The 20,301-nt window shown below is 56.2% G+C and overlaps 1 protein-coding gene across 5 annotated transcripts; it reads left to right on the top strand.

Annotated features, from left to right (window-relative positions):
• The first annotated feature begins 2,654 nt into the window (after positions 1 to 2,654).
• LOC118911371 (anthrax toxin receptor-like) lies at positions 2,655 to 19,127 on the top strand. 5 transcript variants are annotated; one of them, XM_057506778.1, is made up of 16 exons: positions 2,909 to 3,088; positions 3,642 to 4,495; positions 7,073 to 7,141; positions 7,845 to 7,916; positions 9,106 to 9,187; positions 9,298 to 9,331; positions 10,325 to 10,404; positions 10,487 to 10,555; positions 10,923 to 11,003; positions 11,089 to 11,149; positions 11,664 to 11,756; positions 12,875 to 12,944; positions 13,491 to 13,581; positions 15,111 to 15,332; positions 17,269 to 17,355; positions 18,831 to 19,127. In XM_057506778.1, exons 2-16 carry the CDS (start codon positions 4,308 to 4,310, stop codon positions 19,047 to 19,049), a joined length of 1,518 nt encoding a protein of 505 aa, XP_057362761.1. In that variant the 5' UTR covers positions 2,909 to 3,088; positions 3,642 to 4,307; the 3' UTR covers positions 19,050 to 19,127. The 5 variants fall into 5 exon arrangements, with proteins under 5 accessions (XP_057362760.1, XP_057362759.1, XP_057362761.1 ...); XM_057506777.1 differs by lacking the exons at positions 17,269 to 17,355; positions 18,831 to 19,127 and adding an exon at positions 2,655 to 2,726 and having other exon boundaries at positions 2,991 to 3,088; positions 13,491 to 15,152; XM_057506776.1 differs by lacking the exons at positions 17,269 to 17,355; positions 18,831 to 19,127 and having other exon boundaries at positions 2,889 to 3,088; positions 13,491 to 15,152.
• Positions 19,128 to 20,301: the final 1,174 nt, after the last annotated feature.

Genomic DNA, 20,301 nt, shown 5'->3' with positions numbered 1-20,301 from the left:
CAAATGATCTCACTCATATGTGGAGTATAAGAACAAAAGAAAACTGAAGGAACAAAACAGCAGCAGAAGCACAGAACCCAAGAATGGACTAATAATTACCAAAGGGAAAGGGACTGGGGAGGACGGGTGGGAAGGGAGGGATAAGGGCGGGAAGAAAAGCAAGGGGGCCTTACGATTAGCATGTATAGTGTTGGGGGGGGCCCGGGGAGGGCTGTGCAACACAGAGCAGACAAGTAGTGATTCTACAGCATCTTACTATGTTGATGGACAGTGACTGTGACAGGGATGTGGGGGGAAGTTGTTGAAGGGGGGAGCCTAGTAAACATAATGTCCTTTGTGTAATTGTAGATTAATGATACCAAAAAAAAAAAAAAAAAAAAAGAACAGCACCCTTGCAGACTCTAAGAAGGGACTAGCAGTTACCAAAGGAAAAGGGCTTAGGAGGGTAGGTGGGGAGGGAGGGAGAAGGGGGTTAAGGGGCACTATAAGCAGCACTCACAATATAGGTAGTCAGGGGACGGCAGTGCAGCACCGAGAAGACAAGTAATGACTCTGTGGCATCTGACTACGCTGAGAGGCTGACTGCAGTGGGAGGTGAGGACTTGATAATACGGTGAATGTTGTTCATGTGAAACTTTCATAAGATTGTATATCACTGATGCTTTGATTTAAAAAAGTAATAACGTACCTGTTGATTCGTTTTTTGTATGTCTATATAGACAATCAAATCATGCCCAAATAATGACATTTTTGTTTTTTCCTTTCCAATCCAACAAATCCCCAGTGTTCCTGACAAAGACGTGAACTGCATCCTCACCTTGTTCCTATTCTTAAGAGCATCCCAGCGTTTCACATTTTAACTCCAGTGTGCTGTGTTTTAGGTACTTTTAAAAATGACAAATCAAGCTAAGGAAGATCCCTTTTACTCCTAATTTGCCAACATTTAAAAAGAAAATCACGACTGGGTATTAATATTAAATAATTTTTCTGCATCTATTGAGATAATTATTTACTAACAAATGTAACACATAAAAACTTGTAGAATGGCACAAACTATATTTTGGAGGAAATTTACACTATTAAATACTTACAAAAGAAAAGATGAAAAGCTAGTCATCCAAATGAAGTTAAAAAAATAGAATGAAACTCAGCAAAGAAATAATAAAGGTGGTGGCAGAAATTCACAGACCTTATAACAGTCATATAATAGAAAAGATTAATAAGGCTGAGAACTTGTTCTTTCAGATACTAATGAAATGGACCAAACTGGGAATGTTAATAAGGAGAAAAGGAAAAGCACAAATATATTAGTGATACAGCAGGTCCCTGACTACAAATGCAGCAGAGATTGTAAATATGACAATAGTTGCACGTTGATAAACTTGAAAACTTAGATGAAATGGGTAAGTGCCAAAAAGAAATTATGAAGCATGACTCAGAAAGGAGTAGAAAATCTTAATTGTTCTATCAGCAAAGGAATAAACTCTATGGTTAAAAAATATCAGTCATAGATCAGACGCTTTATAGACAAATTCTACCAAACATTAAGGACAGAAAAAGAGGAAATGTTCCTTAAATTACTTTATGAGACTAGTAAAGTCGATATTAGATAAAGTACAGATTTTATCTGTACTTTATCTGTAAAGTACAGAAACAAATATTACTGATGTTTCTCAGTCATTAAATTAGTTGCAAAATTAAATATTAGCTAACAAAATCCAGCAATGAGTTCAATACATATACATATATTATACATTTCTTATATATTATCAACACACAGAGACGCCCAGGAATGCAAGACTGTCTTAAATTGAGAAGTTTGATTAACGTAATTCGCCACATTGATAAGCCAACTCGTTACATCTCTGATGATCATCTCACTTTGGCTTCAGATCGATCAGAACCAGGCCTCCTGCCCCCACCTACTACATCACATCAGTTGAGAATCAGTCCTTTGATCTGACATAGAGGAAAATACAGGGGGCGTAGTGAGAGCGGTTTCGAGGGAACGTGGGAGGCCGGGCAGGCGTGAGACCAGGGGAGGGGAGGGCATCTGAACCGGGCAGCTGTTAGGGCCAGAGGCGGTGTTGCTAAGCAACAGATACGGCTTTGCGGCGGCTAACCGACGCCGCCCTCCCCACACACCAACGCCAACGGCGCTCACCAGCACTCCCCGCCTCCTTCGCCACCGCCCTCCGCCCTCAGCCGTCTGCGGCCGCCTGGGAAAGAGGGCGCCAGGTCCGCGCAGCAGCAGCTCCTGGCAGGCAGCCTCAGGAGCGTCCAGGCAACGCTGAGGACCAGCGTCCGTGGGGGCGGCTCCTCCCCGACGGCGTCCGGGGGCCGGGGCCCTGCTCCGCCGCCCGTATGGGGGCAGCGCGGGGCGGCTGCGGGCGGCGGCGGGGGGCGTGGGAAGCCGGGGGCGGCCACGGGGCGGGGGGCGGCGGGAGCGGGTGGTGGGAGCGCAGCGTCGTAGGAGGGCGGTGGCGGCCCGCAACCGACGACTCCGTGCGCCCGTCTCAGCGCTGCGGCCGCCTCCCGCCGCCCCGCGCGGACCCCCAGTTCGCACGCCTGACCCCGCCGCCGGGACGGCACCTCCGCCGCCTGACACAGCCGGATCCCTGCGCCGCCGGCCGCCCCTGCCTCCGGCCTCAGACGCCGCCCTTCCCGGGGACCCGACTGCCTGCTCCCACGCAGACCTCGCCGCCTCCCAGCAGCAGCAACTTTTAGTACGTAGCCGTCCCAACACTGGCTTTTTGATCCGGAAGTTTTGGGCTGGTGCATGGCTCATTAGACTTTGGAAATGTATTAATCTCATTCATTTAACAATGCGTTAAATGTGTGTGTGTGTGTCTCTCACACACACACGCACAGATACACTTACCGTGTGTGTGTGCGTGTGTGTGTGTGTCTATCTCTCACACACATAGTTGTGATCTGAGGAAAACACTTCAGCCCTTCCTCGCACAGACATATGGATGTTACTCTTGCAGTTAACGAGAAATTGAAGGTTATCGGAAAAGGCTTTCAAGATGTAGACAACACGGAGGAAGTTATTTGTCAATTCAGATTTGGTAACAAGAAATCCCGGGTAAGTAGGCCCTCCTTTCCTCCAGTGACAACCGTCCCGCATCAGGCCGCCTCCCCACGGTGAGCCCAGCCTGGACACCTGCCAGTGACACCCAGGAACTAATCCGTCCCCAGCACCACCGCGCACCTGGGAGTAGCCTTCACTGCAGCCCACGCTGGGATTGGGGCAGGCTGTGCCCTCAGAGCTGCGTCCCCCTCTGTGTGCCCCCGCCTGCACCCAGTAGGGGGCACCTGGGCATTTCAGATCAGAAACCCATGGCTGGTTTTGCCCCTAAGGAGGGGAGTAGGCCGGGTGCCTGATGTTCACTGGGGGGAGTAGTCCAGATAGCAGATCCAAATCCCTCCAAATGTATCTACATATGGAACTTTATTTTGCTAAAATACTAAGACAGGTTTAGGTGAGTGGAGAGTTTACGATATGATTCCAAAATTTACATGAAAGAGCAAGTGGGTTTTCCATGGAGGAAAGTCAACCTGTGCCCGCTCAGACATCTCTGGATTTCTAATCCACAGGAGCTGTGCGCATATGAAATTTTTCTGCTTTATGTCCCTAGGTCTGCAATGGTTCAATAAACAGAGCAGATAACTGGAATGTCCCTCATTCACAAAGGACACTGGCCTGCTTTCACAGCCTTCTTCTAGATCCTTCTATCCCTTGGGTGAGCCCAGTGTCCCCACAAATAAACTTAGAGCCCTCCTGTCTCCACCTCCCCACACTCAGTGATGTCTGTGTGTAGGCCCCTCAGCTGCCCTCTGTCAGTTTACCAAAGGGCCGGGTTTCCTTGAAACTGTAAAGACTCCCTGGGAGGGTTTGGGATAAGGGACAAATGGAGGCCTCATCTTACTACCCCTTCAAACTCCTGCCTGGGGTTGCCCACAGGGAGAACACTGGGCAGAGCTGCAGTTCACAAGGTCACCAGGGCAACCTATTGTCCATCATAATGGACCTATGTCAGCAGAATGGGGTGAAGGTGCATAAGTAGCAGGGCCATCACCCCACAGCCAACCACTTGCTACTTGGACCCACAGGGCAGGTATCAGGTGGCTGCTTGCAGGTGCAAGGTATACTGATTGAAGTGTGAGTAGAGCTGAGGTTGGGAGCGCCGAGGACCCTGAGCACGCGAGGAAGCAGAGGAGGTGTTAGCTTGAGGAGGCCTGCAGTTTACGGGACCCGCCTGGGCCCCCGGGGACTGGGCCGAGGCAAGAACAGCGGCCCCAGGATGCTGGGCCCCATGCTCGTCGTCTTCCTGCTGCTGCTGCCGCCGTCTCCGCTCCGGACCACCAGGAGCACCCTCCACCGCTACCCCACCCAGGACCAAGGTCACCACCCCAGCTCCAGGCTCCAGGAGAGCCCAGCAGATGGGGAATCCTGCTGGAGCACTTACGACGTGTACTTCGTCCTAGACTCGTGAGTGGCCCACCTGCTCTAGTCGGTGCCATAGAACAGTGCTGTCCCTGGGGTCAGTATGGGGCCCCAGGCTCTGAGAGACGGAAGCAGGGACTGTCCGGTCACATTCAAGGAACAGACTCTCTGTGGACTCCCTGGGGCAGAAAGAATGCCCCAGGCATTTGTTCCCTGGGACTTTTCTCTTGAAAAGGATTGAAGGCCACCATGTGGTTTCTAGAGGACTCAGTCCCTCCAACCACATGGCCCAGATCTCTGACCTGCATGTCCCTTAATCGGCAGGCAGGGAAATTGCTGTGCTGGGATTGGGGTTCCTGGAGTTCCTGAGTCTCTGTGTCTTCTGCTGCTTTGGGGTTCCGTGTATGTGTGATCTTTCTGTCCCTCTCTGTGTAGAAGGTGGTGGTCACTTCAGTCTCCACTCTTCTTCAGGATGAAATACTCTGTGTGTAAGTGTAGATCTGGTGGAGAAGGTGACTTCAGGCTCTGTCTACTCCACCATTTTCCCAGAATCCAGTTTCTCTGGCTCTTATTACCATTTTTGGCTTAAAGCCTATTTTATCTGATATAACTATGGCTGATTTCTTCTGATTTCCACTTGCATAGAATTTCTTCTTCTATCACTTCACTTTTAACCGACATATATCTTTAGAGCTGAATGAGTCTTTTGTAAGCAGCATATATTTGGGTTTTATTATATACTCAGCCACCCAGTGCCACACACATTTAGAGTGATTCTTGATGTGTAAGGACTTGCTCTATCATCTTATTGTTTGCTTTCTGGTTGTCTTATATTTCCATTGTTTCTTTTTCCCTCAGTTTCTGTCTACCTTTGTTTTCCATGGAAGTATACTGTTTCCAGTTTAAGCCTCTGTTTGGTCAGTGTTTCTTTGTGGAAACTAAGGCTTAGAGCTTCCAAGTCTATCTTTTTCACACTTCATGCCACTAGTTTGTCTGTAAGTTCATTTTTAAATTTATCAAGGAAATCCTTGAACATAAATTTAAGATAGAACACTATTACAAATGTACACACACACACACACACACACACACACAAACCTTGAGGCTCTTGCCCCAACCACCCCACTTCTGATCCTACTCTTCAGACACAGCCATTTGCAAGTATTCCAGATTTTATTTTTTTGACATTGTGACCATGTATCTAATAACGTGTTTATACACTAAAACATGTTTATACTTTATGCTGTTTCTCAATGCTTGAGGTTACATATTCTCTGTGATCTCCTTACTGTGGAAGAAGAGAATTTAGCTTTGTGACATCTCAGCTCCCTTATATGATTCTGCTCTGTCCTCCATTCTCCCTGAATAGTTGTATCACCAGGATGTTTTGGCCTCGAGGTTTAATGGCGGAGCTGCCTATTGATGCCGTCTCTCCGTTCTCATTTAGGAGGGGGGCACTGGATCATGGCGGGAGCCCTGAGTGCCAGAAGCCCACGTGTCTGCCATGTTCCCTACTGCCTGCTTGCTGGGGAACGTAGGTCCCTGTGGTTGCCTGTGAGCTCTCACATTCTTGCGTTATAGAATCAAGGGTTCCCTTCAACATTATCGTAAATTAACAACTATCCCAGAGTAGATAGGTGGGTGGGAGACTCTAGTTTCTTATAAACTGTCTTTGGAGTGTCCTTTCCATTCAAGGGGATAACGGGAGAGAGGAATGGGAGGGAAATGGAAAGTGTTACGATCACTAGACAGGAGTGGAGTTGTCTTGCCCTTCAGTGAGGGTCTGAGAGAAAATCCCTATTTACGCAGGTTGACCAAGCCTGCCGCTCTGCGACCCAGCAGTTGTCTGACTCAGGGTCACCCTGACCTGCCAAGTGCGATGGGTGGAGGGTGGGGTTTGCAGCCAGGTCTGGGCTCACATCCATGCGAGCCACTGGGATTGTGTCACATTCTATGACCGGTGGAGTCCTGTTTTCCCATCGGAAAAGTGGGAATCCTGGTAGGATCCCAGGGTTGTTCTGGACTCAGAAATCATGTCGGTAAAGGGCCTGCAGGTGTGTCCTCACGGGGAATCCCGATGTCCGGGGGCGTCTGTCCTCAGTTTCCTCACTATTCGCTGACGGTTTGAGATGTAGCCGTGGAGGCAGAGGGAATGGTGGGAGGAAGAGCCGGGAGCCATGACCCAGCCCCGTGTTCAAGGGCTGGAGGAGGAGCAGAGGGCTGGGAATGGCGATGCCCAGGGGGAAACGGGGCCCAGGAGAGCCAGCATGTCGGAATCTCTGGAGGCTTTACCGACCAATGCATCCCTCCTCATTTCCTAACATTCCCAGGTAGCAGGATCAACCACCCGTGTTTGCCACCAAAGCCCCTCATCCGAGAAGTCCCCCGTCCCCTCCCACACAGGGCGGCTCGGTCAATGGCTGCCACTCACATTGAATGAAGTCACCACGAGGGAAACCCAGTGATTTCTCTCCCGGAGCTGGGGTGGCTTCAGCTATTTCAGGAGCTGGGGGCTCTCACGGAGGAGCCTGCTAAGGGCCTGTGGAAGGCAGGGAAGGCAGCAACTATGCTCACATGATACACGCACCTCCGTCTCTGACTCATGTCTTCTTTCTTTTTCAGATCACAAGGTGTACACAACTGGATGTTCACACAGAGCTTTGTGAGGAATTTGGTGAACGGATTTAAAAAGTACGGCTTTTCAGCTCTGTGTTGCAGGGCGTTTTCCTCTCTGAGTCCATTGCTGTTTAGATGCAGTGGACCCGGGCCTGCCTCAGGTCGCAAAGCTCAGGGCAGTGTTCTGAACAGGAGAGCAGGACAGATCACACTTGTTTCCTAAGATCTCTGCAGCCCTGCGTGGCTCCTTCCTGGGGGTCAGGCCTTGTTTTCAGGGGCACAGTCTTCCCTGGAGGACCTCACAGATCAGGAAATATGAATGGCTGAGGAGGGAGCGTCATTTCTTTGAGGCGAGGGGGAGGGAGGTGGGGAAGATCGTCCAGGGAGGAGGAGAAGGGAAAGTACAGAGAATCTGTCAGGAGGGGAGGGGGGCGGCCAGCGCGGGAGGCCCTCGTGAAGAGCAGGTAGCTGCCTGTCTCCTTGTGCTCGCAGCAGCCCTGTGTGCGTGTGTGAGAGAGAGAGGCAGAGAGAGAAACAGACTTCCGGGCTTTGGGTCCACAGGGTGCTCTGCCGCACTCTGACAAGAGGGCTGCGCGCCTTCCGGGCCTCATGATCCTTCACTAAAGTGAGGAGAACTTGTGGAGTCCAGGAAATGGGCTCCACACTAAGAGACAGAACGCAGAGCAGGGAACTTGGGGGGCACCCCCTGCCTGTTGCACATCAGCATCACTTTCAGCCTGGGTGTATAGTCGCTCACAAGCCCATGTTTCCTCCCAAGCCCTGAACAGCGCATGTCATTCATTACGTACTCGACGGACGGCCACGTCAATATGCAGCTGACCTCAGACAGGTAAGTGTTTCATTGATCCCCTAAAGCAGACCCAGCGATCAGGCCACAGGGAAGGTCAGGGAGCAGAGGGGGCCCCTGAGCCCGCACCGAGGAGCCCACGGGGGTGCAGGCACGGTGTCCTGGGCCCTCCCCTCACTGCCCACCCCGACCTTCAGCCCTGGCCCCCCGGGCACCACTGCCGCCTCTGCACTGGCCCTGGGCGGACCCTGTGCTGGTAGGCAGGCTCCTCCCCTCCGAGCCCAGCCCTCCACCCGACCCGGGTCCTTCCCTCCGTGCTCTACCCTTTCCCTAGAGCAGGCCGACTGCGAAGATTCCCAGATCAGGTGGAGCAGATGTGGGGGCCTCTAGGGACACAGCCCGGCACCTGCGGTTGTGTGTCACTCTCTGCCCCGGGCCGCTGGGGAAAGAGGGGACAGTCAGAACCAGGGAGGAAGGGATGGTATCACCCAAGTGTGGTGCTTCAGTGGAGGGGAGCGTGTTCCCCCCGAGTCTGGTGAGGGGAGCCCAGGAGTGGGTCCTGAACACCAGGCTGGGGCGGGGCGCTGGAGGAGGGCCCCGTGGGCCTGCATCCCAGGAGGGTCTAGGCGGGAGGTGGGAGGGGATGGAGCTTCTGAGTAGCAGGGAGGTTAAGATTCTCAGGGAGGAAAATGGCTGTGAGAGGGAGGAGCAGCAGGCAGCCCGAGGACCCTGCACTGGAGGGGCCCAGGGCCCGTGGACAGGAGGGGCCAGTGGTGAGCACGGTGACCGTCCCAAGCTCTGCCTTACGGCTGGAGAACAGAGCGCCCTCCCCAGGGCCCCCGGGGGCGGTCGTGCTGCCAGCCTCACTGTGACGGAATCACACTTGGGATGTCCCCATACTCACCGGGGGCAGTCAGGGTGTGTGCCTGGTGAGGCCCCCAGTTCTGCGCGGCTTACACAGAGCTGAGCGCAGAGAGCCCAGGCCCCACCCATGGGGCGAGACAGACGCATCCCCTCCCCACCCCGCTCACCGGGTACGGGACTGGGACGGTGGGAACCAGGCCAGCCAATGCCAAGGGCACGGGACAGAGGGCCGGGCCAGGGCTGCTTGACGGGACCCTCACCCGCCCGGCAGGGCTGCAGGGGCAGACGGACAAGGACAGCCCGGGGCTGGTTGTAAGAGGCAGCCCCTCATTCCATCTCCCACCTGCTCTGATTTTTTTTTTTTCAGAAATAAAATAAACACTGCCCTTGTCGATCTGTTCCATGTAATACCTTCAGGAACCATAAATATGCAGCATGGATTGAAAAAGGTGCGGAACCTAGATTTCTGAGATGTGCCTCTGCTTTATGAGGTTCTCAGAGGGTCATCACCGGGTCGTCTCACTGTCCCCCCCCCACCTGTTCCTTCATTTTGTTGCAGGCGAATGAGCAGATCGAAAGGACACGCGCTGCAGGTAAGGGAGCTGCTTCCTCCTTCTTGGCGATGGAGTCCCGGGCAAGAGCCAGGCCTGGGCCTCCCTGAGGCCGGTGCAGCCCTTCCCAGGCCGCGTGCTGGCGCCGACGCCGGGACCAGCTGCTCGCCCTCCCTGAGCGGCAGCCTCCTGCTCTGAGGGGTGAGGCTGAAAGCCACCCCGTGATGACCCGCAGCACAGCCAGGGGTCACGCGGACGTCGCCATGGTTCCTAGGAAGTGGGAGGCGCTGGCCCTGGAGCCGGGCTGCATGAAGGAGAGAGGGGGAGACCCAGAGGGTCCTGGAGCGGCGGGGCCTCAGGGTGAGGAGGGAGCCCGCGCTTCCCCCTGCTGAGCACGCGCTCCGCCCTGACTCCTTCTCCCTCCAGCTCCCGCCCTCGGGCTGAGGCTCCTGCTCTGTGTCTCCCGCAGTGTGAGCGACTGTGCCTGTCCCAGAAGCATCCTCACCTTGGCTGTAGGGTCTAGGGAAGCTGTGTGGCCCAGGGAAAGGCATTGAGCTGGGGAGGGGCTCTACTGCTCACCTGCCTCTTACTCGAGCCCTGAGCCTGGGTGTGCAGGTGCCCACGGGAGAGCTGTGGGTGAGGCCCAGAGCTGGAACAGGCCTGCGTGGTTGGGCGGGAGTCGGGCACAGTAGGGGTGCCCACTCCTGCTTTTGCTCACCTGGAAGGCTGATGCTCGTCCTGTGAAATTGCTGGAGTTGCGTTTCAGGGCAAAGGTTGTGCCATGTGGTAGAAGTGACAGTTCTGTAGGAAGAACCCTAAGCTGGGCTCAGTCTCCTCATCTGCAAAGTGGGTCCTGGGCTGGAGGCCCTCCTTGTTGCATGATGAGCTGCAAAGCCTTCCAGGCATGTGGGTGGCAGGTGCTCAGGTCGGGGTGGCCTCTCCCCAGGAGGGTGAGGCGTGGGGAGCAGTGCTCGGGTCCTGGAAGCCTGTGGCCGTTGCTCTCACTGACCCAGTCACGCCCTGCCTCTCCCGCAGGAGAGAGGGTCCCCAGCCTCATCATCGCGCTGACAGGTGGACCACTGCTGCCAGAATCCTTTGCGGAGACAAAAGTTGAAGTGAGTCAGGCCCATTGTTACCAGCCTTTGGGGCCACATATTTGCACCAAATTTATTTTACCCAACACTTCCTCTTTCTCAGGCTGAAAAATCCAGGCAGTTGGGGGCAACTCTGTATTTAGTAGGTGTACAAGATTACCAGAAATACCAGGTAATTCTGAGCAGGTACCGAGGGGTCCCTTGGGAGCCTCGCTGGGGGAAGCTTCAAAGACGGCGCTCTCAGGGTCGCCCAGAGGATGGGCCTCCACCCACCAGGAAGTGCCTGGGGAGTCAGGGGGGCCTCTCCGCTTAGGCTGGGCCCAGGGAGATGATAGATGTGCAAGGTGGCCGTTCAGAATGAGTAACAGGTGTTGTGTGCGACCCACACAGCAGAGGTGAGGGTGGAAGAGCTTTCCCTCCCCTGAGCGTGGGCCGCTGGTGGGTGCCAGGGTGTAGCCCTCGGTGTCTGTGTCCTGGGATGGGGACCTCTGGGTCATCACCCCTGGCTCTGGGCCCAGGCTGTCTCCTCTCCCTTTCAGCTTCTGGAAATTGCTCGCACAGTGGGTCATGCGCTTGCAGTGGACACTGGATACAGCGGACTGGAAGACATCATCGACCCCGTGAGTGAGGGGGGATGGAGGGGGCTGCACGCCATGCCCCCGCCGTTCACGCCCGTGACCCTGCCACTCTCTCTCTCTATTGCAGCTCATAGTCAGGTCTTGTGTAGAGATCACGTCTGTGGATTTCTCCTCTCTCTGCACTAGAGGTAATAACTGGGGTCGCTGTTGTAAACACAGGGGTGTGTGTGTGTGTGTGAATTGTGATGTACCATGTGTGTGGTGGGAGTGTTGTATGTAGTTCCAGTCTGTGTGGTGTGTATGAGCGCACCGTGTGTGGTGTGAATGTGTATAATATCAGGGTTGCCTGGTCCCTGCCTGCGCCCATTAGGGAGCACCTTGGGATTTCAGAGCAGAAACCCGTGGCTGGGTTTGCGCCTATGGGGGGAACTAGGCTGGGGGCCTTTAATGGATGGACTTCGTGGGTCATGGGAAGTGGGGAGGGGCACCTACGGCTGCGCCCAGCCCGGGCTCCCGGGACTACGCCGTCAACGACCGAAAGGAGAAGATTTGGCCAGGGGGCTGCCCCGATGTGGGTTCAGCTACAGCCGCACGCCCCAAGGGGTCATGGGAATTCTGCTGCGGGGGCCGCCTGCCATAGCTGTGATCTGAGGAAAATTCCGCCCGCTGCCCCACACAGACATTTGGATATTACTCTTGCAGGGAAAGAGATCGTCAAGGTTATTGGAAAAGGTTTTCAGGGCGTCCGCAAGGATGACGTTGTCTGTCAGTTTCGCACTGGGAAGGAAACCATCCGTAAGCAGCCCCTCCTGTCCCCCGGTGACAGCTGTTCCCCAGCAAACCAGGCCTCAGGGCCCGTGATGGCCATTCACTGTGCACACCCCAAAAACAAGCAGCACGGACGGTGGAAGGGGTCACTGGCTGGGCGCCTGGGCACCTGCCGCTCGTGCCCAGGACTGAATCGATCCCCAGCACCGTCACACCCCCGGGAGCAGCCTCTCCTGCAGCCCTGGTGGGGTGTGGGGTGGGGTGTGCCATCAGAGCTGCACCCCCGCCCTTTCCTGGGCTCTCCCTTCCCTTGGGAGGCAAGGACTCCAGTCCATGAGTCTGTGGGAGGGAAGTCGAGGCAGCCCCAGGGCTCTGAGTCTCTGCCAGGTCTGCCAAGATGGTGTGTTCACTTGAGATTGAAAGATGATGCCATAAAAAAACCCGAAAGACTCCACTCCAAAGCTACTAGAACTCATATCTGAATTCAGCCAAGTCGCAGGATACAAAATCAGTACACAGAAATCTGTTGCTTTCCTATACACTAATGATGAACTAGCAGAAAGAGAAATCAGGAAAACAATTCCATTCACAATTGCATCAAAAAGAATAAAATACCTAGAAATGAACCTACCCAAGGAAGTGAAAGACACTCTTAAGAGAAATTAGAGAGGAGGACACTAATAAATGGGAATTCATCCCATGCGTGTAATACTGGTTTGAAAACCCCTTTCCAGTCACTTGTGCCTGTCCAGGCCCCTCTGCAGGCTGGGCTGCCGTCCCATCCTCCTCCTCTCTGGACTGTGCACATCCAACGGGAAAGTCAGTTTGCACCTCTTTGGGGATTTTTGCCCATTTAATCCTAACCGTTCCCCACCCAGACACCAATCCTTTCCCCTGTGCATACTTAGCATTGAGTTTTCATTCTGAGCTCCAACGAAGGGGTAATAATGTTCAGAAGGTCGCGGCTGATCTGACAGTCGGGTCAGCAGCACGGCACTTGGTGCGAGGCAGGTGCTCTGAGGCAGGCTGAGAACAGAAGCCGACATCCGCCAAAGGGCGAGCTCTGCTTGCCAAGGGCCACAGGAGGGGAGTCGGGGATGTGGGGACACGTCCATTGACATTATTTGCGTGTTACTTTCTTCCAGGAATGAAGGCTGTATCGGTGGAAGATACCTCCATTACCTGCCCAGGACTGAAGATGAGTAATCTGGACTGGTAAGTGTAAAGCTCAGGGAACGTGGTCACTTCTTGGCACTATGGCGTGACCACTGGCGGAGCTGCTCACACCTGTTCTGGGAGGGCTCAGGGCTTCCTCTGCACCCACCTGTGCGGGTGGTCCCCCGAGGGGCTGTGATCCCCTGTCACCCAGGCTCTGTCAAGGAGGGCAGGATGCAGGAGGTGCCGGGCCCCAGGGATGGTACCTGTGGCCCAGGCACCTGTCAGGGCCAAGCCAGCATCCTCTGCCATAGAAAAGAGTTTGGGAGGTGACACCACACAGCCCGCCTGGCCACTTCGCCCGTGGCCACGAGGGCATCTGGGCCCTGCAGGGCTCCTCATGGGCTGCTAAGCCTTCATTGCCCAGGTAGCCTCATCTCACCTGGGGTGGGTCCTCCTGCCCCGTGCTGCCCCCTACTCGGGGTCCTGAGTGCCCACTGATCAGAGCCATTACAACGAGGAGCACGGTCGGGCTGCAGGTTGAGCCAAGCGCACGCACGGTGCCATCTGGGCTGCGGGTCACCGTCTGCCCTTTCTGTCCTTTAGGGCCGTCTTCATCGATGTCAGCCTGGATAATGGCCTCACCTTCATCGAGACGGATTTAGATGTCAGCAGGAGGAGCTGCGTGACGCCCAGGGTGAGACTGCTGCCGCCCCCTGGGACTGCACTCAGTCCATTCCCTGGACAGGGAGACACACTGGGGAGCGAAAGGCAGGAACAGTGTCCGGGGCAGGCCCAGCACGTCGCTTGGGCAGCTGGGCACCTGGGCAGCCCCTCACAGCCCCTGCAGCCCCTGAGCCCTTCCCTGGGGAGCGGTGCCCCCGCTCAGGCCTCAGAAGTGCCCTGGGGGCACCCCTGTGAAAGTGTCTGCGGCCGTGCAGCTCCTCTGCCCTGTTGCAAGCCCAGGGTCCCTGAAGGCACATGGCCCCCAGCACTTGGAGCTCCAAGCGGACTCCGGGACAGTGCTGAGAGTGGCGCCCTGACCTCCACCTTGCCGCCTCCCTGGCCTGGGTCTCCTGGTGGGCAGTTCAGAGCTCCCTCTGGGTCTGGCTCAGGTGGGGGGTGGAGGCCGGAGGCTGTGTGCAGGGAGCCAGAGTCCAGGCCCTCAAAACTGGGGTCCCAGACCCAGGAGCCCTGGAGGCTGGGACCCCCTGTGGCCCTGCATAGTCGAGGTGAATTTCCACGGTACTGGTGCTCCGGCCCCGCTGCGGGTACCGCCCCTGCCCCCACGCCTGGCTTCCGACAGCACTGACACTCCTGGGCTTGTCTGTTTATACTTATCCCTGGATGTCTGCTCACGGCAGCAGACGGAACTGACCCACTTGCCCATCGGGGTCCCACCCGGCGACAAGCGCCCTTCAACAGGCACATTGGGAAAAGAACTCAGGAGCCAACCGGTGCCTACTCCCAGCACAGTGGCTTCCCCCCCAGCCCTGGCCTGGCCTCCCCTCTCCTCGTCCCCGCCTCCTGGGCACGGAGTCCCTCTCGCCCTGTCCCTCTCCCACCTCCCTGAAGCATCTCACTTGGTTGAGCGGTTGAGGCCTTGCAGCCCCTGGCTGCACAGATGCAGTGGGCTTCTCTGTGACTATGAGTAAGAACAGGACAGGTGCCCTCATTCCTCACGGGCCTGCCCTGTACCAGGACGGGCTAGGAACCCTAAACCTCACAGGTGTCCCCTCACTCGCTCCTACGGATGTGGAAGTGCAGCTCAGAGGGGCTGAGCAGCTCTGGGAAGGGGGCAGGGAGGGCGAGCCTCTGGGGAGATAGACCCAGGGTGCTGCCCTGATGCTGCAGTCCCCCTTCATCCTGGCCCCAGCAGCCCCTCCTGCCCCCCCTGTGTGCCTTCACTGGTGGGCTCCTCCCCAGGCCCCTGTGCTGTCAGCCCGGGCATGCAGTGGGTGCTGCCTGTGGCCCAGCACGGAGGATGCCGCACTCCCTGATGGGGCTCTGGGGCAGAGGCTCTGAGCAGGGTCTGTGGCCCAGGGCGCTTCAGGGGCCGTCAGGGTCCAGCCCCAGGCTCCTAGTCCCTCTGTGCCCTCTCAGAGTGGGGCAATCTGAGTGTAAGGGGGAAAGGTGGATTCGGACGTGTGGGGTGGGATGCCAAGTGATGGGCACCACGGGAAGCTGCCCAGGTGCACGAGGACTTAACACGTGTGCTTTCCTCAGGAGGGAACCCCACCTACCCTACTGGACACCACACCACCGCCTGCCCAAAAAAGAGCACTTCCAGATGGGGGACCAGAAGACAAACTGGATACTCAGCCAAATGGAGGGCCTCCCAAAGGGGTGTTCCTCAGTTTACACTCTCTCTACTGGGCTGTGCCCCTCCTGACGCTGCCCTTTCTCCTGGTGCTGTGCTGCTGTATCTGGCAATGGCGCAGTAAAAGTGTGAGTGACCCCTGACTTCATCCCTGTGGCCCAGGCCCCCCCCAGCCAGCCCCCAAAGTATCGGGACTCCTGGCTGCCCCGGGATTCCGCCAGTGGGAAGGTTCCTGTCAGTTCCGAGGTCATCACCTGCGCACATGGAGGCTCAGAGCCGCCCTCCCATTCCTGGGCACACAACCTGGCCTCTGAGGGGCTTTGTGCCTCAGGCTTGCCCCAGAGAGGGGACCTGTGAGCAGCCCTACCCCTGAGGAGAAGTGACCCCAGGCCCTGACTCGGGCTTCTGAAGGACCCAAAGGGACAAATGCCAGGGAGGGGCCTCTGCTGTGGATTGGAGGAAAGCACAGACCCTGCCTGGGCAGCGATGGCCCCAAAGGGAGGGCCAGGTGCCCCCCGATTCCTCTCCTCTGGGGCAGCTGTGCCTTTAAAAACACACATGGCCTCTGCCCATCTCTGGAGCCCTGTCTCCCCTTCCCAGTCACCACTCAGGGCCCGGTCATGCTGGGCCCCAGGCTGGGCAGGGACAGAAGTGAAGTGGCCCCATTCCTGCCATGGCAGCTCCAGGTCTGGTGTCTCGATGGGTCTTGGTCCCTGGGGTACTGGGGGAAAACGTCACCTTCATGGCATGTGGCCATTGTCCTGCCGAACCAGGGCAACAGCAGAGGGCAGAGGCGGGCCCCGGGGAGGCCGGGCGCAGAGGCCCGGCTAGCTGGGCTCCCAAGGGCAGGCGTGGGAGCTCTGCGGGAGGAAGGACCCCGGGGGTGTGGGAGCGCAGCCCCAGCAAGACGCAAGCAGGCCTGAGGTCTGCAAACTGGGGGTCTGAGGACAGGAAGCCGGGGCGCCGGTGGACTTCCCTGAGGGCCGGGCACAGGGTGGTTCAGGGTGTGGGGAGGAAGAGGTGAGGAGCAGGAAGGGAAGGGGAGGATCTCGTGTCTTCATAAGACATGCAGGGTGCTGATGAAAACCCCCCGTTAGATGCCTGCACCAGCACCAGGCATCCTAGGCTGAATGTCTCCCCGGGGACCCACAGGGAAGGGTGGGCTCAGCTCAGGCAGGTGGAGCCAGCCGGCCACAGACCCACACGCAGCGAGCACTCAGGTGGACACCCAAGGCCCTGCTCTGTCCCTCTGCTGCAGAGCAGGCCCCCTCCTGTGTGCCCGGCTGAGCCAGAGCCTTCTAACCCTGTGTTTATCACTCCATCTTTCTATTTCCCAGAGGCTGCCACCAGCACCACACAACGTAGGTCATGTTTGCTTTGGTTGTGATGGTGTCAGAGCCTGCGGGCACACTGGCCTTCACAGTGAGGCCTCCCGCAGCCCAGGGCGGTCTCCCCCCACCCTCCACCCTCATGACCTGGGCAGAGAGAGCTGGCAGAAGAGGGTGACAGGGCCATAGTGGGCCCCCTATATAATGTGGGTCTCACAGTGTCACACAGAGGACACCCTTCTCGTGCTCCCATCAGAGCCTGACCAAGGGCCTCTGTCACTGAATTAGCAACTCAGGGGCCTGTTTCAGCAACTGCTGTGATTCCCTCTGAGACAAGGGGCTTTTGTTCCATTCCCAAAGGCCTGTGTGTAGGAGGGTCTTCCATAGGATGCAGGTGGGTTATGGTAAAGGGGCTTGGTCTCAGACCTGGTCCCCTCCTCTGAGTCCCAGAGTCCCAGGGCCAGGCTTCTCTAAGGAGGGCTGCCTCAGGGAAAGAAGGGGAGGTGATAGAATTTCTCGCCCTTTTGGGGAGCAGCCTTATTTGCACACTAAGAGTGTGCCGGATTTGCACTAGGATGGCTCTCTCCTAAGGGACAGGGTGCTACCCCTTGGTCCTTGAGTTCTCCTGGCAAACATTGGTGGACTGGCCAGGAAGTGAGAGGTGCAGCGCGACAGCCACAGTGTCCCCGCCCCAGGAGCTGCCCGCACAGAAGCAGACACTGTTTTCTCTTTCTAGAGCCCAGCGCCACTGGCCCAGAAGTGCCCCTCGGTCGTTGTACCGTGCTGCAGGAATCCTGATAAAGAGAAGATAAGGGAACCAGAGGTGAGAAAGGCCCTAGGCAGGTGCTGGTACCCCAGGCTGGGCCGCGGGCGGCCAGGGGCAGCCGGCTCCTGCCCCGCAGACACGGGCCCAGAAGGCCTGGCTTCTGTGGTGGTGAGGTTATGGGTGCTGGGCTTTGATCACCCGGCACCACAGGAAGGACACCATCCGGGCCCTAGAGGCCTGGGACAGAGAAAAGGCGGGAGGGCCCATATTCCCCACCCCCAGCTGGTCCCCGCCCCCGGGTCTCCCCTTGGCACGGGCCCAGGCGTCTGGATGTGGGTGGCTGCCCGACAGGTTCCTGTCCGCGGTGCTGGCAGGGCTTGTCATCCACTCCAGCCATGCTCGGGCTTCCTTGGCCCTCGGGTGGATTGGGGAGAACACACCGGATGGCACAGCTTGCACAGGTCAGGAAAAGCCAGGGAAGTTCTGTGCCGAGTTCTTCCTGCCATTAACACTCCCCGGAAATACGAGTGTCACCTGCTGCTCCTGCAGACGTCCCCTCAGCAGAGTGAGGGAGAGGAGTGCAGGGTCCCTGGGACCCACTGTGGAAGGGAGACGGGTGCCTGGAGGAGGGGCCTGAAGGACCCCCCACCCCAGAACCAGGGCCCCACGCAGTGAGGAGAACCCCGTCCAGCAGGGCCCGGAGATGACGGGTGGACGGGCTCCCAGTTGGCAGGTGTTGAGGAAAAAAGAGCCCCGCGGTGTGTGTCAGGCTCTGCCACCGTCTCCCTGATTCTACATTATTTTGACAGATCCATTAAGTCCTCCTAAGCGTCAAGGGGCAGCTGGGAGCCGTCCTGCTCTCCCTGCAGGCAGTGTGGGGCCCCAGGGAGCCCAAAAAAACCTGCCAGAGATAGAAGCCCCTTGCTGGGGGTCGTTCTGCCACAGTGCCTGCCCCATGCAGGGCAGGGTCACAGGCTTTGCGTGCACGCAGGCCAGGCTGCTGGCAAGGGAGGGGCTTGGTGGTGACGAGTCTAGCAAGCCAGCTGGGCCCCGGGGCTGGAGGCCCGGGCAGAGGAGAAGCAGAGCTGAAGGTGGCAGCTGCCAGGAGCTGCTTCTCGGGGAGGGTGATTTTGTGAGGCCTGGAGTGGGGTAGGGCAGAGCCAGGTGCCCAGGGGAGAGGAGACGCTCAAGGAGGCCTGAGCAGGGAGGCCGAGGGCCTGGCCAGGCAGTAGGCACACAGGAAGGTGAGAGTGGACTTCCGGCCAGAGACAGAGGTGCCGAGGACAGGATACGGGCAGAGTGCGCTCGGAGGCTCGATGCAGGACAGCCAGGTTCTCGGAAGCCTGATGTCAGCACGCTCACAGGGCCCCTAGGCAGACCTGGGCGTGAATCCGTGGAACTCGGGCCAGCAGGACAAGGGTGGGCTTGAGCAGACAAGGAAGCTGGCCGACCCCAGCAGTGAGGGAAACCACAGCCTTCAGCCCCCAGTTCCAGTGGCCTCTCAGTGACTTTCTCTCTCCTCTTCTCCGCAGAGGTGTGATTCTGCCGTCCCCCTAGTGATGCCCCATTGTGAGTCCTTGTCCTGCGGCACATGGATCTACCACCGACCCAGCTGCCATTGCTCCCACTTCAGCAGAACCTGCTCATGGTGCCGGGCTGCCCAACCCATTTGCTGCCAGCGGAATGATGCCATTCGTACCTGCTACAACCTGGATGCTCTGGAAAGCAGCTGTGAAAGTCTCAGCCCGTAACACGATCTCTACGGCACCCAAATCCCCATACTGTTTTTTTAAAATTTTGGTATGATTAATATACACTTACTTGAGCAACACTGTGGTTACTAGATTCTCCCCATCACCAAGTCCCCCACACACACACCCTTACAGTCACTGTCCATCAGCGTAGTAAGATGCTCTGGACTCACTGCTTGTCTTCTCTGTGATGTGCTGCCCTCCCTGTGCCCCCCCACATTATGTGTGCTGATCATAATGCGCATTTCTCCCCTTATACCACCCTTCCCACCCATCCTCCCCAGTCCCTTTCCCTTTGGTAACTGTTAGCCCATTCTTGGGTTCTGTGAATCTGCTGCTGTTTGGTTCCTTCAGTGTTTGCTTTGTTCTTAGACTCCAAAGATGAGTGAAATCATCTGATACTTGTCTCTCTCCACCTGGCTTATTTCACTGAGCATAATACCCTCTAGCTCCATCCATGTTGCTGCAAATGGTAGGATTGGTTACCTGCCGCTTGAGGAGTATCAGACCCTTAGTTATCATCCCACGTTGCTGTGGGGCTTGATGTAAGTCCCTTTCATTTATTTTATTTTTTATTTTTATTAAGGTATTATTGATAGACACTCTTATGAAGGTTTCACATGAAAAACTGTGGTTACTACATTCCCCCATATTATTGAGCCCCCCCATACCCCATTGCAGTCACTGTCCATCAGTGTAGTAAGATGCCACAGAGTCACTATTTGCCTTCTCTGTGCTACACTGTCTTCCCTGTGATCCCCCCCACAGCATGTGTGCCAATCATATTACCCCTCATTCCTCTTCTCCCTCCCTCCCCACCCGCACTCCCCCACCCCTCCCCTTTGGTAAACGCTAGTCCCTTGAAGTCTGTGAGTCTGCTGCTGTTTTGTTCCTTCACTTTTGCTTTGCTATTACACTCCACAGATGAGTGAAATCATTTGGTACTTGTCTTTCTCCGCCTGGCTTATTTCACTGAGCACAATACCCTCCAGCTCCATCCATGTTGCTGCAAATGGTAGGATTTGTTTCTGTCTTATGGCTGAGTAATATTCCATTGTGCATATGTACCACATACAAGAAACTTAATTGAAAATGAAGTTTGGAGGACTTTCTATACCAGAGATTGAGCAGACAGGCTCTGCTTCTGCGTATTGTTCAGGGGCAGGGGAAGAAGTAGTTCCCGCAGGGCAGATTGCAGGGGGCCTCTGGGCATCAGGATAAAGCTGTTGTCTGATTGTAATCGACAAGGCCA

This window comes from Manis pentadactyla, chromosome 9, assembly GCF_030020395.1.
Source record: "Manis pentadactyla isolate mManPen7 chromosome 9, mManPen7.hap1, whole genome shotgun sequence".
Taxonomy (NCBI): Eukaryota; Metazoa; Chordata; class Mammalia; order Pholidota; family Manidae; genus Manis; species Manis pentadactyla.
The sequence above is the reverse complement of the archived record's forward strand: the minus strand, read 5'-3'. Positions and strand labels throughout refer to the sequence as shown.

Bases quoted from the DNA above. Each gene is read 5' to 3' on its own strand.
- LOC118911371 (XM_057506777.1), top strand. From the start codon at position 4,308: ATGCTGGGCCCCATGCTCGTCGTCTTCCTGCTGCTGCTGCCGCCGTCT. The intron at 4,496-7,072 runs GTGAGTGGCCCA...TTTCTTTTTCAG, and splicing joins GTGTACTTCGTCCTAGACTC to ATCACAAGGTGTACACAACT. The intron at 11,150-11,663 runs GTAATAACTGGG...TTACTCTTGCAG, and splicing joins CTCCTCTCTCTGCACTAGAG to GGAAAGAGATCGTCAAGGTT.